Source organism: Pelophylax lessonae (assembly GCF_965119305.1).
Source record: "Pelophylax lessonae genome assembly, chromosome: 4".
Lineage (NCBI taxonomy): Eukaryota > Metazoa > Chordata > Amphibia > Anura > Ranidae > Pelophylax > Pelophylax lessonae.
In genome coordinates, this window is record NC_138771.1 from 666,572,107 (window position 1) to 666,589,921 (window position 17,815).

Below are 17,815 nucleotides of genomic sequence, written 5' to 3' on the forward strand. Positions count from 1 at the left end.
TTAGTTATTATTTTTTTATTATTTTAGGTTTGTCAGGACTAATCATTTCCCTAATCTTATTTCCAGCCAAACTGAAGAAGATGATACATGACAACAGATTTTCAGGTTAGTAGGACATCTAGGTTTCTTATGAGATCTCTTCTGGATGAGCATTTTGTTCTGTTTTAGTCTGGATCAGTGGCTGAACTACCAGGGACGCAAAGGTCCCACTTGGGACCAGTCCCTGGCATTACGCCATTATGGGGGGCCCCAAAATGGCAGGAAGAGGGCCTGCTGCAGAACATGGGCTTGGTTCACACTGCTGCAACACCAAAGTCATGTGACTTTCTTGCAACTTCCTTGCGACTTGCTGGCAACTTTTGTAATTTAACATTGCAGTCTATGGCACTCAAACTGCACCAAAGTAACAGAAAAGTAGTGTGGGAACCTTTTTCTTTGTTGCTGCGACTTGAATCATAGTGATTAGGATGGCACTCATTGAAATTAAAGTGTTTTGACTTGTCATGTGACGTAATGTGTCAAAAGTCGCATGATAAGTCACTGCAGTGTGATCCTGGGCTTATAAAGGGCGTAAGTGGGAGTAAGTGGGAAGGGCCCAGGCCAGTAGGAAGGGCCCAAGGACCAATGGAATGTGCCCTAATGGTCATGGGGCCTTTCATGGTTTCTTGTACTGGGCCCTGAAGGTTCTAGTTACTCCTTTGGTCTGTGTGTCCAAAGTTTGGATAGTTCAACAATCCTTATGTATTTCATGGAATATTTTCTTTTAGGGTTCCATTCTTGGGGTTTATTGTTAGAATACCATATTTCCAAATCTGCCTTATAAATACTTAAATTTTTCATGTGTGTATGAGGAATAAAATATTCTCCTTAAATAATATAATAGTGTTGCGCAAATAAAAATCTGTGAAAATATGTATTAAAAATAAAATAAAATATTAATTATGGAAAAAGGTATATATAAATATCAGCCAATGAATAAAAAATTGATGTGTAAAAATATATGACAATATAGCATTAATAAAATACAGTGCTAGAAGACAAAAAAGTGCAAAGCTTAATAAATATTGCAACAAGTCCCAGTGATTAGAATATATATCAATCCATGCAATTTGTAAAATAAAATGATGATGAGTTATCCAAAAAAGTCTTTAGTGATGATCAGTGCAAAGTGGTAAAAAATCTTCTATAGGTGCTCAAGCCGCCTGGATGTGGCTGGTGTTTCTCAAACAAAGTGAGAGACCAACGTGTCATAGCTCAATCTTATCCGTGCACCCCCTTGTGAGTGGGTGCTCACCTTAAAACTGATTCAGTTTGGCTCAAATGCAGGGGGTCTTATGGATGACACATCCGGGTGGTTCCATCCAAATATCACAGATCAAGTCAGCAAATCTCAACCCAACAGCCAACGTATCATGTGAATAAAGAAGCTTACAATAGTGCTTATACCTTTAAAACCTTTAATTCATATAAAAACATAAGGTAATGCACTCACATGTAATGGTGCATCCATTCACCTTTAGACCGCCATATAAGATAAGGTTTGACAATCATAAGAATACCGTGGTGGTGTAGTGGGAGACGCCGCAGCTGTGTCCTTCCTTCTGTGTAAATCAGCCTGACAGTCTCGCCAGTACCTCGGCGAAGCGCTCCATCCGTCCTTGTCCCTCCCCTAGGCGTGACGACACAAGGGACCACGTGTCTTCATCAGGGGGATTTGATTGGACTGCAGGTTGCTTAGTGTTTTATATAGGACAGATAGGCGCCATTTTACTGGAGCTCAATATATATTGAAATTGATATTGAAATAATGCAAACCAAAACAGATTCATGGCAATCAGTAGAATAAATGGACGAACAGGAGCTGACTGTCTCACGGTACCTCCCTCATCACCACTCGAGTGTCAGGGTCCGGACTGGTAGCAGGAGCGGTGCAGGGAGTGGATCCGCTGTGTCAGTGAGGGATTGGCGTGGACCGTACCGGACGATCGGTTCTAAGTAGTTACTGGTTTTCACCAGAGCCCGCCGCAAGGCGGGATGGGCTTGCTGCGGCGGTAACTACCAGGTCGTGTCCTCTGGTAGCGGCTCAACCTCACCGACTGCTGATATAGGCGTAGTACAAAAGGGACAGGCAGAGGCGTAGTCAGACGTAGCAAAGGTCAGGGCAGGCAGCACAGGTTCAGAGGCGATAGTCGTTAGCAAAGGGTTCGGCAACAGGCAAAGGATTACACAAATAACGCTTTCACTAAGGCAACAAGGCAACAAAGATCCGGCAATGGCTGGAAGGGGCAAGTCACTTATATAGGAAACAGGAAACAGGAAACAGGTCACAGGAAACAGGTCACAGGAAACAGGTCACAGGAAACAGGAAACAGGTCACAGGTCACAGGAAACAGGAAACAGGAAACAGGTCACAGGAAACAGGAAGGGAGGTTTGGACCAGGCACCAATTACTGGTGCACAGGCCCCTTAAATTTCAAACGACCTGCACGCGCGCGCCCTATGGTGCAGGGGCGCGCACTCCGGGAACCATGTGAGCGGGGAGCGGAGGAGGGAGCCGGAGAGGGCACAGGTGAGTGGATCTGGAACGAACGCTGCGAGCGCTCCGGTCCAGAAGCAGGGACCGGAGCGCTCAGCGTTACATCGAGTATCCGAAATCTAAAAACATCATATAATATAACAATATGTGTGGCGGCATAATATAATTAAAAATATGATTAAAATGACAGAACTAAGAATACTTCTTGTAAAAAGCCAAACAGTTAAAACAACCTGGACCTATATCCATAAAAAAGTGTAAAAAGGTATATGGTCCATAAATATTAAAATCCATCAGTGAGTGCCAGATAAATAAATTAATTTAATAATTACTGAAAAATCAACCTAAGTCAAACTCCTTATTAATCCCCCCTGGGAACAAGGATCCAAGTTGGTGTATCCACCAGGATTCCCTTTTGCTGAGTTCCCTGACAAAATTGCCTCCTCGCCAATGTTTTTTGGGGGCTTCAATTCCCCAAAAAGACATACCCTTACAACTTTTTTGTGTTTTTCCTTAAAGTGCATAGAAAGATAATGTTTTTCAAATCCCCTATTAATATTATAAACATGTTCCTTGATTCTTTCCTTTAGGCATCTCTTAGTGCGCCCAACATAAAATTTATCACAGGGGCATTTGATAACATAGACAACTCCCTCAGTGTCGCAGGTAATAAAATCCTTGATTTCGTATGTTCTATTGTTTGAGGGATTTTCAAACGTTAATCTTTTTCTTACATTACTAGATACCCTTACACACCCGTAACATCGTCCACATGCGTGGAATCCCTTAAAATTCCATCTAAAGATAGATGGTTTGGTGGGGGGGTTCTATCACGTTTTTAATAATTTTATCCCTCAAGTTTGGGGCACGCCTATACACAAAATCTGGTTTTTGCTTCAATAGCGGGCCCAGGATCTTATCCTGCTTCAACACCGGCCAATATTTTGTTATAGACTGTTCAATCTTTTTGTATTGTATATTGAAGTCTAGTACAAATTTTGTTTCTTTATGATTCATCTCATTTTCTGCTTTTTCAGCATACACCAGGTTCCGCCTGTCCATAGTCTTGACCCTATTCACCTCATTGTTTAAAAATTCATTCTGATAGCCTTTGTTCTGAAACATTAGCGTAAGCTTGTTTGCCTGTACCACAAAATCCTCCATATTTGTGCAATTCCTTCTTAGACGTATATATTGACCCCTGGTATATTTAAAATCCATGGTTTAAAATGACAGCTGGTGGTTGGAATATACGAATTCCTGTCAGTCTTTTTAAAATGCGTCCTTTTCCGAATCTGTTGATCTATAATGTCTATTTCTAAATCCAAGAAGATGATCTGCTGCTTGCTAATAGTCCATGTAAGCGATATATTTTGGTCATTCGTATTTAACCCTTCAAACAGATTTTCCATCTCAGAGGGATCTCCTTTTGCTACCATGATGAGGTCATCTATAAATCTATTGTACATGATAATACGCAGTGATTGCACGGCACTACGCCAACCCTCCTCCCATTTTGCCATGTACAGGTTCACCACGCTGGGTGTGAACCTGGCTCCCATGGCCATCTGTTTTGGTTTGCATTATTTCAATATCAATTTCAATATATATTGAGCTCCGGTAAAATGGCGCCTATCTGTCCTATATAAAACACTAAGCAACCCGCTGTCCAATCAAATGCCCCTGATGAAGATACGTGGTCCCTTGTGTCGTCACGCGTAGGGGAGGGGCAAGGACGGACGGAGCGCTTCGCCGAGGTACTGGCGAGACTGTCAGGCTGATTTTACACATAAGGAAGGACACAGCTGCGGCGTCTCCCACTACACCACCACGGTATTCTTATGGTTGTCAAACCTTATCTTATATGGCGGTCTAAAGGTGAATGGATGCACCATTACATGTGAGTGCATTACCTTATGTTTTTATATGAATTAAAGGTTTTAAAGGTATAAGCACTATTGTAAGCTTCTTTATTCACATGATACGTTGGCTGTTGGGTTGAGATTTGCTGACTTGATCTGTGATATTCGGATGGAACCACCCGGAAGTGTCATCCATAAGACCCCCTGCATTTGAGCCTAACTGAATCAGTTTTAAGGTGAGCACCCACTCACAAGGGGGTGCACGGATAAGATTGAGCTATAACACGTTGGTCACTCACTTTGTTTGAGAAACACCAGCCACATCCAGGCGGCTTGAGCACCTATAGAAGATTTTTTACCACTTTGCACTGATCATCACTAAAGACTTTTTTGGATAACTCATCATCATTTTATTTTACAAATTGCATGGATTGATATATATTCTAATTACTGGGACTTGTTGCAATATTTATTAAGCTTTGCACTTTGCACTATTTTGTCTTCAAGCACTGTATTTTATTAATGCTATATTGGGCAAAAAAAGGAGGCAAAGAAGCCAGTTGGGACTTTAAATGAGGTGTGGTCAAACATAATTTATAACATTATTGGGTAATAACAAAGACCAGCAGAGAGTAATAAAACGCTAATTTATTGAACTGTACATGGACCAAAATACGGGTAACCAAGTTGCTCACTATGACCACATATCCCATGGTAATGGAGTATACATGAGTAAGACAAAATGGGGGGCTTTATGGTACACAACAGGAATACATAATAATGCGTTGTTCTCCTGGTACATACAAATTGTTACAAAATAATAAAAACAACGGTCTGGGGTACATGGTGTAATAACTTGTAATGGATAAAAATGCCTGTATGTATCTCGACGCGTTTCGTGACATAGTCTCTTCTTCAGGAGAAAGGCAGGGTACATGCATCTATAGGGAAATAATACACATAATAAGTAATATTAATAGGTATGTAGATAAACCTCACACAAATTTATGGGAGGTATAGCTTACAGTGTGCTGGTATGAAGTCCAAAGGAATGGATCCCAACCGGGAACTGAGGGAACGATGCCCACAGGCATCAGGCAGGTATGGGAACATAGAGGTGTAAATTGTGAATAGCTAACCCCTACCTTTGTGGGCGGGGTTAGACTGGAGGGCGGGTGGCGGCCGCAACACATCGGCGCCACGTCTTCCGTGCGGGATGTGGCGTCATTTCTGAGCGTCTTTGCCCCGCCACGTGATTTCCCATCCTGCGCATATATGGAGGCTGCCGTGGCGGCTTCTGTCGCTCCGGCGGCTTCCTTGTATATGGGCAGATACGTGACGCTGGGTGCGATCCCCACTTTGGCAACATCTCAGGTATCCACTCTCTTTCTTATTTCACTTTCCCCATTGTCACACACTATTCACATGGACTTTTCATTTATTTCACACATGGTATTTTGGGTCTCCCTTGTGGCCACTCTTTATTCTGAAGCACATTCACCTTTCTCTTACGGTACTAGTCACCCTATTGTTTATTTTGCCCTTCACTTTCTACTTACCTCTATTTATTGGGTCTATTACCTACACTCGAGCTCCGGCTCCTTTTCTGTTTCACTTTCTACTTCATCTCTACCACCCTCCTGGTTCTTAAACTCCTCTGGCTCTCACCACCAGCCCATGCCCTAAGTGTTATTATTTCCATAACATATACTATGTATATAGATAATTAATACCCCTGTACCCTTGCAGATTTTCTTACTGCAGTGCCTTATCGAGGCTGCCGGTGATCCTCCTATGGAGCTATTCACAATTTACACCTCTATGTTCCCATACCTGCCTGATGCCTGTGGGCATCGTTCCCTCAGTTCCCGGTTGGGATCCATTCCTTTGGACTTCATACCAGCACACTGTAAGCTATACCTCCCATAAATTTGTGTGAGGTTTATCTACATGCCTATTCATATTACTTATTATGTGTATTATTTCCCTATAGATGCATGTACCCTGCCTTGCTCCTGAAGAAGTGACTACGTCATGAAACGCTTCGAGCTACATACAGGCATTTTTATCCATTACAAGTTATTAAACCATGTACCCCAGACCGTTGTTTTTATTATTTTGTAACAATTTGTATGTACCAGGAGAACAACGCATTATTATGTATTCCTGTTGTGTACCATAAAGCCCCCCATTTTGTCTTACTCATGTATACTCCATTACCATGGGATATGTGGTCATAGTGAGCAACTTGGTTACCTGTATTTTGGTCCATGTACAGTTCAATAAATTAGCGTTTTATTACTCTCTGCTGGTCTTTGTTATTACCCAATAATGTTATAAATTATGTTTGACCACACCTCATTTAAAGTCCCAACTGGCTTCTTTGCCTCCTTTTTTTGCCAAATGCAACAGGGATGGAGACTCCATTGGTCAGGAGTCTCATTTAAAGTCCCAAATTCCCCTTTCCCTTTTTTGTATTAATGCTATATTGTCATATATTTTTACACATCAATTTTTTACTCGTTGGTTGATATTTATATACACCTTTTTGCATAATTAATATTTTATTTTTAATACATATTTTCCCAGATTTTTATTTGCGCAACACTATTATATTATTTATTTGTTCTTTGCACTTGTATGGGAAGTGAGGTGTTTGCGGCATTTAAAATCTGATATAGGTAGGTTGCTCGCAGGAATCTTTGTTTGTTTTACAAAATATTCTCCTTTCTCTCATAAAGACTTTAGAAAGCAATACATGGAGTCTGAGAAAGAGACGTTCCAGAGGATTAAAGAATATAATTCCCGTATGGGGGAGGCTGTTTATCTACAGTCAATATTCACCAAGTTATTGTTGATAAACGGACCCAAGAATAAAGAGGGAAAAGAAGAAGAAATGAGGAGTTCAGACAAAAGACATCTACAGATCATGGAGAAAGGATCCCCAACCACAATCCAGACCCTCTTTGACCCCGATAAAGATGGTTTCATCCCTAAGATTGTGGTGTTAGAAGGACCTGCTGGGATTGGAAAAACAATGACCTCCAAGAAGATCATGCTAGACTGGGCCTCTGGGGATCTCTACCAAGACAAATTTGACTTTGTGTTTTATCTGAGCTGTAGAGAAATCAACACCATCCTTGGAAAGATAAGCCTTGTGGAACTTTTTTCAAGAGCCTGCAGACTGCAGAGTTCAGATGACCTGGTCTCTATTCTGAAGGATCCTCAGAGAAAACTTCTCACCATAGTTGATGGGTTTGATGAACTGAGATGGACTCTGGAGGAGAAATCTGAGGGTAGTCTTGACATTTCTATGGAAACCCACAAAGAAATAATTCTCCAAAAACTGCTCAGGAGACAGGTTCTCACACAATCTTCTCTGATCATCACCACGAGGTCACTGGCCATGGAGAAACTTAAAACATTCATTGATGATTCTCGAAATGTGGAAATCCAGGGATTTACAAGGGACGATCAAGAGGAATATATCCATAAATTATTTGGAAATAAAGAAGATGCAGACAAAGTTCTCAGTATAATAAAGGACAATGACGTTCTGTATACCATGTGTGCCGTCCCCATCACATGCTGGATTGTCTGCACTGTAATGAAACAAGAAATAAAAACAAAATTGGCTTTAATGGGGTGTATTACCATGACTTCAATTTACCTTCTCTACCTGGAGGTTTTACTAACCCATCACAGCAAGAAGGAGCAGTCTGTAGACCGGAAACAAACCTGTCTGAAGAAGCTGTGTGCTCTGGCCAATCAGGGAGTTCTGAACAAACAAATCTTATTTGAGAAGAAAGATCTAGAAAGACATGGACTTTCTCTGGATGAGGTGGAGTCTGTATTTCTGAATGAGAACATCTTTCATTGGGACGTCCGCACCCAGACCTGCTACAGCTTCATCCACCTGAGTGTACAGGAGTTCCTTGCTGCTCTGTATTATGGGCTGGATGATGGGTCCGGATCTATGGAAGGAACTTTACTCCCCGAGATCTGTAAAGGGAAATCACTCCGTGACTTCAGTGTGAATTCCTCACATTTAGCATTATCTGTACAATTCCTGTTTGGTCTCTTAAATGAAAAGGCAGTGAAGACATTCTCAGAGGTCACAGGAATCCCCATCTCACTCCGAGCCAGATCTGCAATGATAGAATGGGCCATGAAGGACATCAATCAGGGTTTCTATACTCAGATCATCTTCTGTCTGTATGAGACTCAGGATGAGGACTTCATCAGGAGAGTCATGTCTGGTTGTTCAGGGTTGAAGCTCTACAGCTCAGATACTGGTCACTTGTGGATGGACATTAATTATTCCAAGCAGCTGAGCTATTGCTTGAAGGCTTTGAAGAAAGAAAGTTTTCAGTCTTTATATTTTGGATGGCTCGCTGTGGGTCCAGAGTGCCAGAAAATGATATCTCCATTGCTACACAGGTGTCAGAAGGTCGGGTAAGTGACTGAATTCAGAGAATGAGCAGGAACCTGCATACAGTAAACGGTGATTATCAGACATGTTCTCCATCTACCACACTTGTTATAAGTTAGGGGCCTATTTATCAAACAAGCAGTGCCAGGACAAGGCCATCCAGTGCCCAGGGCAAAGGGGAGCACACAGGGGCCCAGAGACAGCAGGACACAAGAGAACTGGATAGGAGGAGTGGCGGGGACAGCATACAGAGGAACCAATCTCCTCAATTTTCCTCCTGCAGCTACAAGAGGAAAAAGGAGGACAGTGATTTCTCTACATGCTGCCCCCGACCCCCCTCCTATCCAGGTGTACAGGGGAGCCAAACAGGCCCCCTGGAGCATGGGGCCCGGTTGCAATTGCAACCCCTGTAGTTACGCCCCTGCTTCACAGGCACACAAAGTCAGAAAACAATCCTAAGCTTTGTTTTTGTTGTTTATTAGAGGGTTAATAACTTGGATAGGGATGGGAGATTATGGGATGCCTACTTCAGCTAACTTCAGGGACAGCTTCCTATATGTTTCATACACAGTGCATCCGGAAAGTATTCACAGCGTTTCACTTTTTTCCACATTTTGTTATGTTACAGCCTTATTCCAAAATGGATTAAATTCATTATTATCCTCAAAATTCTACAAACAATCCCCCATAATGACAACGTGAAAGAAGTTTGTTTGAAACCTTTGCAAATGTATTAAAAATCAAAAATGAAAAAAATAAATAAATCAATGTACATAAGTATCACAGCCTTTGCAATGACGCTAAAAATTGAGTTTACGTGCATCCTGTTTCCACTAGTCATCCTTGAGATGTTTCTACAACTTGATTGGAATCCACCTATGGTAAATTCAGTTGATTGGACATGATTTGTCCCCCGATTGCTCAGTTTGGCCGGGCAGCGTGGAAAATGTGGAATGTGGAAAAGTCCACATCAAAATGAAATTTGGCAAAGATAAATAAAGTATACTAAAAAAAAACCAAACCAATATGTGTCTTGAGGAAAACATCACTGATATTGTGCAGAGGTCATGCTACTCAATAAAGGTAGTCACCACGTGAGCCATCATCATTGTAAGAAATGCACTCTTACCAGACTGAAATGACCCCGCTACAAAGTCTGATTCACCTGTTATAAACACTTCCACCAGGAACATTCAGTTCACACCCATTGGTTCCAATATGTCAGGCTGGCTTTCTCTCCAAGATTAGTGGTGACCATACAGTGGTGACCATACAGTGCCTTGCGAAAGTATTCGGCCCCCTTGAACTTTGCGACCTTTTGCCACATTTCAGGCTTCAAACATAAAGATATAAAACTGTAATTTTTTGTGAAGAATCAACAACAAGTGGGACACAATCATGAAGTGGAACTAAATTTATTGGATATTTCAAACTTTGTTAACAAATAAAAAACTGAAAAATTGGGCGTGCAAAAATTATTCAGCCCCTTTACTTTCAGTGCAGCAAACTCTCTCCAGAAGTTCAGTGAGGATCTCTGAATGATCCAATGTTGACCTAAATGACTAATGATGATAAATAGAATCCACCTGTGTGTAATCAAGTCTCCGTATAAATGCACCTGCACTGTGATAGTCTCAGACGTCCGTTTAAAGCGCAGAGAGTATCATGAAGAACAAGGAACACACCAGGCAGGTCCGAGATACTGTTGTGGAGAAGTTTAAAGCCGGATTTGGATCCAAAATTTTCCCAAAATTTAAACATCCCAAGGAGCACTGTGCAAGCGATAATATTGAAATGGAAGGAGTATCAGACCACTGCAAATCTACGAAGACCTGGCCGTCCCTCTAAACTTTCAGGTCATACAAGGAGAAGACTGATCAGAGATGCAGCCAAGAGGCCCATGATCACTCTGGATGAACTGCAGAGATCTACAGCTGAGGTGGGAGACCCTGTCCATAGGACAACAATCAGTCGTATACTGCACAAATCTGGCCTTTATGGAAGAGTGGCAAGAAGAAAGCCATTTCTTAAAGATATCCATAAAAAGTGTCATTTAAAGTTTGCCACAAGCCACCTGGGAGACACCAAACATGTGAAAGAAGGTGCTCTGGTCAGATGAAACCAAAATCAAACTTTTTGGCAACGATGCAAAACGTTATGTTTGGCGTAAAAGCAACACAGCTCATTACCCTGAACACACCATCCCCACTGTCAAACATGGTGGTGGCAGCATCATGGTTTGCTTTTCTTCAGCAGGGACAGGGAAGATGGTTAAAATTGATGGGAAGATGGATGGAACCAAATACAGGACCATTCTGGAAGAAAACCTGATGGAGTCTGCAAAAGACCTGAGACTGGGATGGAGATTTGTCTTCCAACAAGACAATGATCCAAAACATAAAGCAAAATCTACAATGGAATGGTTCACAAATAAACATATCCAGGTGTTAGAATGGGCAAGTCAAAGTCCAGACCTGAATCCAATCGAGAATCTGTGGAAAGAACTGAAAACTGCTGTTCACAAACGCTCTCCATCCAACCTCACTGAGCTCGAGCTGTTTTGCAAGGAGGAATGGGCAAAAATTTCAGTCTCTCGATGTGCAAAACTGATAGAGACATACCCCAAGCGACTTACAGCTGTAATCGCAGCAAAAGGGTGGCGCTACAAAGTATTAACTTAAGGGGGCTGAATAATTTTGCACGCCCAATTTTTCAGTTTTTTATTTGTTAAAAAAGTTTGAAATATCCAATAAATTTTGTTCCACTTCATGATTGTGTCCCACTTGTTGTTGATTCTTCACAAAAAATTACAGTTTTATATCTTTATGTTTGAAGCCTGAAATGTGGCAAAAGGGTGCAAAGTTCAAGGGGGCCGAATACTTTCGCAAGGCACTGTATATATATAATTAAATATCCACATGTAATCAAAGCAATGAAAGCCACATAGTGTAAATCGGCTAAAAACTTTAATGCAAACACATTCTACTCACATGATAAAAAGCTGGTAAGTGGATAAAAAGTCCATTTGCTTTAATTCCATATGGATGTTCGATTACATACAGTATCTCACAAAAGTGAGTACACCCCTCACATTTTGTAAATATTTTATTCTATCTTTTCATGTGACAACACTGAAGAAATGACACTTTGCTACAATGTAAAGTTATTTTCCAGCACTGCCTTAACCCTCTTGGGCATGGAGTTCACCAGAGCTTCACAGGTTGCCACTGGAGTCCTCTTCCCCTCCTCCATGATGACATCACAGAGCTGGTGGATGTTAGAGACCTTGCACTCCTCCGCCTTCTGTTTGCGGATGCTCCACAGATGCTCAATAGGGTTTAGGTCTGGAGACATGGTTGACCAGTCCATCACCTTTACCCTCAGCTTCTTTAGCAAGGCAGTGGTGGTCTTGGAGGTGTGTTTGGGGTTATCATGTTGGAATACTGCCCTGAGGCCCAGTCTCCAAAGGGAGGGGATCATGCTCTGCTTCAGTATGTCACAGTACATGTTGGCATTCATGGTTCTCTCAATGAACTGTAGCTCCCCAGTGCCGGCAGCACTCATGCAGCGCCAGACCATGACACTCCCACCACCATGCTTGGCTGTAGGCAAGACACACTTGTCTTTGTACTCCTCACCTAGTTGCCACCACACACGCTTGACACCATCTGAACCAAATGCGGTTATCATGGTCTCATCAGACCACAGGAGATGGTTCCAGTAATCCATGTCCTTAAGTTTGATTGTCTTCAGCAAACTGTTTGCGGGCTTTCTTGTGCATCATCTTTAGAAGAGGCTTCCTTCTGGGATGACAGCCATGCAGACCAATTTGATGCAGTGTGTGGCGTATGGTCTGAGCACTGACAGGCTGACCCCCCTCCCCTTCAACCTCTGCAGCAATGCTGGCAGCGCTCATACATCTATTTCCCAAAGACAACCTCTGGATATGACGCTGAGCACGTGCACTCAACTTCTTTAGTCGACCATGGTGAGGCATGTTCTTAGTGGATTCTGTCCTGTTAAACCGCTGTATGGTCTTGGCCACCATGCTGCAGCTCAGTTTCAGGGTCTTGGCAATCTTCTTATAGCCTAGGCCATCTTTATGTAGAGCAACAATTCTTTTTTACAGATCCTCAGAGAGTTCTTTGCCATGAGGTGCCATGTTGAACTGCCAGTGGCCAGTATGAGAGAGTGAGAGCGATAACACCAAATTTAACACACCTGCTCCCCATTTACACCTGAGACCTTGTAACACTAACGAGTCACATGACACCGGGGAGGGAAAATGGCTAATTGGGCCCAATTTGGACATTGTCACTTAGGGGTGTGCTAACTTTGGTTGCCAGCGGCTTAGACATTAATGACTGTGTGTTGAGTTATTTTGAGGGGACAGTAAATTTACACTGTTATACAAGCTGTACACTCACTACTTTACATTGTAGCAAAGTGTCATTTCTTCAGTGTTGTCACATGAAAAGATAGAATAAAATATTTACAAAAATGTGGGGGGTGTACTCACTTTTGTGATATACTGTATATGGTCACCATTATAAAAAAAAAAAGAAGGCGCAAGCACCTAGTGAATTACCCTTGGACACCTCTACAATTTTTAATTGAAATGCCAAAAACAAACTCACAAACATGAAAAGCAAAAATCGCATAAAATGAATCCACCTCAAAGGACATATATAAGGACCACTGACGTGTTTCGGGAGACACACTCCCTTCCTCAGAGCTGGTCCATCCTTCTCTAGGCTCAAATTTATTCTGAATGTGCTAGCACAAATCCCTCCCTCTCCACCGTGTACGCTGGTCAGGGCCATATAGTATCCATGCCAACCAACAACATAAACAGAATATAAAAAAAAAAAATATTCTGTTTATGTTATTGGTTGGCATGGATACTATATACTTCAGTATAAATTTGAGCTTAGAGAATGATGGACCAGCTCTGAGGAAGGGAGCGTGTCTCCCGAAAAGCGTCAGCGGTCCTTATATTTTTCCTATCTTCCAATTACCAGCACAGACCCCCAAGATGAAAGGATTATAGGGGGTCTTGGTTTTATCAGTACACATATAGAGGGTTCTACTAAAACTGTATTGGGGTGAGATGACCCGTGGTGTGGAATGATGACAATTCACTTCATAGGCCCCCCAGTATTGTGATATTATGTACCATCAATAGATTGTATGACCTTCCCAGTGTGTCTGCACAGTTTGTCTGCACATAGTTTGTCCAATGTTCAGCAGTGGTGCCCTCTGTCATAACCCCCCCAGCTCCTCCTGCCAGATCAGGTGCGATCTGCCAGTCATTCATTGGTGGGCAGGAATAAGTGTGTCCAGCCAATGAAGGAAAAACGTAGTGTTCAGAGATCTAAGGGATGGAAATAATGCTAGGTGCGTGACATCATCATCCCAAGATTGGGGGACCAATTGTCTGCAGAAGTGGGTGGAGATGGGAATGTCTGGACTGCATTTTATATTTCGAACCAAAGTGGTGTTCCAGGCTTTTCCAGAAACTGTTAATGAAAACCCCTGTGTAGGTAAGGCGGAGATGCTGTATATGCTGAATATCAGGGGCTTCATCTAAGTTTTGTCTGGAGTGTGATTTCAAAACGTGCTCATAGCCACCAATGAAAAGTCCTCTTTAGGTCCAGTATGAGACTGCAGAGCCAGAGTGAAGGCAGCCATGTGGAAGGGAAATGTTGGGTGTTACATTGTTATTCTTGAGGTCAGATGTCACACATTCTTGGTGGTAATTATTATCTCATTATCGTGTTTTAGATTTTGGGGTTGTATTATTTCCAGTAAAGATCGTCCTGGAGAGGACAAAGCAGAAGGTGAAGAAGAGTCCTCCTCTTCAGAAGATCAAATGAAGTCTGCTAATCTTTCCTTTCTGATGAACCCGGAGAGTAAAATTCAGAGTTTAGAGTAAGAGAAACCTGTGATCTTGCAGTGATTGGGAAATGTGATGTCTTGTGATTTTTCCCGTCTCTCAGTGTTTCCTTATATCTCTGGGTGTCCTCTATCCTCACTGATGTAGAATATTCCATTACCTGTCCTCTTCTCATGTCTTCTCTCCTTTCTGAGGGAATCTTTCTCTTTGTAATCTCATCCATTGGATTTTGGGGACTCACTTAACCACTTTGCCGTTGCTCACTAGAGCTCTACTGCGGCAAAGTGGCTCTTGTTTTTTTTTTTTTTTTTTTTAAAAGCCCGAAGCGTGTGAAATCACACTCAAAAAAGACTTAGCACCCGGTGCATAAAAAAGTGCACACACGCAAACGTGAATACACAAAAACTGCACAGGGTGTGCGAAATGGTCTGGCCTCCGAAGAGGTTGGACCTATACCTTGATCCCCCGGGGCGCAAGACTCCTGACAGGGACTGGAGTACTTCCTATGGTTTGCCTGGCCGAGACCTGGCAAACCCCGTTCTCCAGGGGGACTGCCGAAACAGCCCACCCCAAGTACTGGGTGGGGCTCCCCCGAAGGGAGACCCCCATGAGAGAGGGCGAACTAAGCCAAAAGGCCATGTCCACCCCCTCCCAAGACTTTCAAGGTAGGCCCAGAGACCCACACCGTACTCGTCTTGCAGGAAGAGAAGAGTGACAGTGAAGTGACACACCACAAAGAAAAAAAAACACACAAACAAAAAGGTGGGGAAGGGGAAGTGGAGGAGTGAATTAGTGCCTAAGTGAAAAACAAAGGCAGGCCTTCCGGCCGGAATAAAAATTCATCTGGTCGAAGCCAAAAGGCCTTGCCCAAGAGGCAGGTGCTTAAAAAAGTGTGCGTAGGTGCAGTGACCATGGTGCCGAAAAACTCAAGGCGAGCTGCCCCTCACCAGTGAGAATTAAGGCACCCCTGGGCTGCCACCCCAGGGGCACATACACTACAGGCTTTCTCTACCCCGGCAAAGTGGCTCTTGTAGGTATGACGACGTAGACCTACGTCGGCAGACACTCCCCCTTCTCGGCGGCGCGCGCGCGCCGCCAGAGGCTCGCTCCCGCTGTTTTCAGTCACAGCGGGAGTCGGTCCAGGGGAGGAGCAGTGGCGATCGCCGCTGCTCTTCCCCGATCGTCGGGGAATCAAGTCTGGAGATCCGCCCGCTTGTGTAAAAAGAGCAGGCGGATCTCTGAAGTGACAGGCAGGGTCAGATTGCAGGGTTCAACATAGCTGAACATGCGATCTGTCCCTGTGTCACACAGTCACCTCCCCCCACACACGTTAGTAAGCACCAGGCATACATTAACCCCTCCCTCTCCAATAAAATTAACCCCTTCCCTGCCAGTGTCATTTTTACAATAACAGTGCATATTTATAGCACTGATTACTGTAGAAATGTCACTGGTAACCCCAAAAGTGTCAAAAATGTCAGTTAGGGGTCCGATCTGTCCGCCGCAATGTCGTAGTCCCGCAAAAAAAATCGCAGATCGCCGCCATTACTCATTAAAAAAAAAAACACCAAAAGCGACAGAAATCTTTCCCTTAGTTAGTAAACGCAATAACTTTTGCGCAAACCAATCAAAATACACTTATTGTCATTTTTTTTACCAAAAATATGTAGCAGAAAACAAATTGGCCTAAAATGATAAAAAGTTTTGATTTTTACATTTATTTTTGGGGGGGGAATTTCATATAAAAAATGTGAAAAATATTGTAATTTTTTCAAAATTGTCGCTCTTTTTTTGTTTATAGCGCAAAAAGTAAAAATTGCACAGGTGATCAAATACCACCAAAAGAAAGCTCTATTTGTGGGGAAAAAAGGACATAAATTTCGTTTGGGTACAGCGTCGCATGACCGCGCAATTGTCAGTTAAAGTTGCACAGTGCCGAATCGCAAAAAGTGGCCCAGACGTAAGACAGCAAAATCATCCAATGGTAAAGTGGTTAAAGTAGATCTCTGACCAGGTTATGTACATATGGAATGACCATCCATATTCTTAACAAGTAGTTAAGGCAGAGATATAGGGCAGTTCTCATTTCTGTGCAAAAGGCCGTACCATAACTAATACAACTCATATTCCAGAAATATTATCTGTCATTGTCTCCTTTCTTCAGGATAGTTGTTAAATCCTGGAAAGTTACCCATCACCCATCATTAAAAGAAATGATGAACATCCCCAGCTCACATTACATTTATGAGTCCTTATCTGCCATAAAAAGTCCCAAGGCTTCCCCTGTCCTGGCTCTGGGCAGTGAGTGCCTATATTCCCCTCTCTGCTCTTGGTGGGTATCCTGTTCAGGTATAAAGGTCGTATCCTATGGACATAAACCCCCTCTGGAGTCCCTCTACAAACACATATTATACTATATAGAGCTGTGTTGTCAGCTTCATTTTATTGTATTTTGTTTCTTTCTGTTTCATTTGCTCATTACAAACTATTTCTCCATAAAATGAGCAGAGCTCTCATCTGATGAGGATCGTCCTCCTCATATTCTCCTTCTGGAGGATTTGCCTATTATTGAATTTCAGTTTTTCTGGGAGATATCAACAAGAATGTTTGTGTCTTATGTCTGTCTGTGCTATTAATTCTATTTGCAGATGTCTGACTTCACTAAAGATTTCTGGATAGAGTTGGGCCCAACACCCCCTGGTTTGGTTTGCACCAGAACTCCCGAACATGTAAAAAGTTTGAACCATGATCAATGCTTGGCTCCCGCCGAATGACAGCTGTGCCACCTCCTGCCACTAAATATTAAGGGTGGGGCCACCAGATGACACCAGTGGGTGACCCCACCCCATTGTGACATCATCGCCCCAGCATGCCCGGTCGATGATGTAACAAGGGGGTGGGGTCACCCGGTGACATCATCATGTGGTCTGTCCCTAATTTTTTTATAGCAGTTGGAGGCGGCAGAGCTGTCTTTCAGTGGGAGCCAAGCATAGATGTGGCTTGTTTTTTTTCTATTCGGGTCAGCAGCCAGCGTTCATCATGCTTGGCATTGAATCTATTTTGGGTAACATTTTCTTTTGTTTGTTTTT

General features: G+C 42.7%; 1 protein-coding gene across 1 annotated transcript in view; it reads left to right on the plus strand.

Moving 5' to 3' along the window:
- The window catches only part of LOC309554200 (NACHT, LRR and PYD domains-containing protein 12-like), a 612,971-nt gene that overhangs the window by 26,189 nt on the left and 568,967 nt on the right, over window positions 1-17,815 (plus strand). Inside the window, exons 4-6 of the mRNA XM_082255834.1 lie at window positions 67-105; window positions 7,140-8,853; window positions 14,615-14,761. Of these exons, the coding sequence (XP_082111960.1) occupies window positions 67-105; window positions 7,140-8,853; window positions 14,615-14,761 (1,900 nt within the window). The remainder of the gene's footprint in view (window positions 1-66; window positions 106-7,139; window positions 8,854-14,614; window positions 14,762-17,815) is intronic.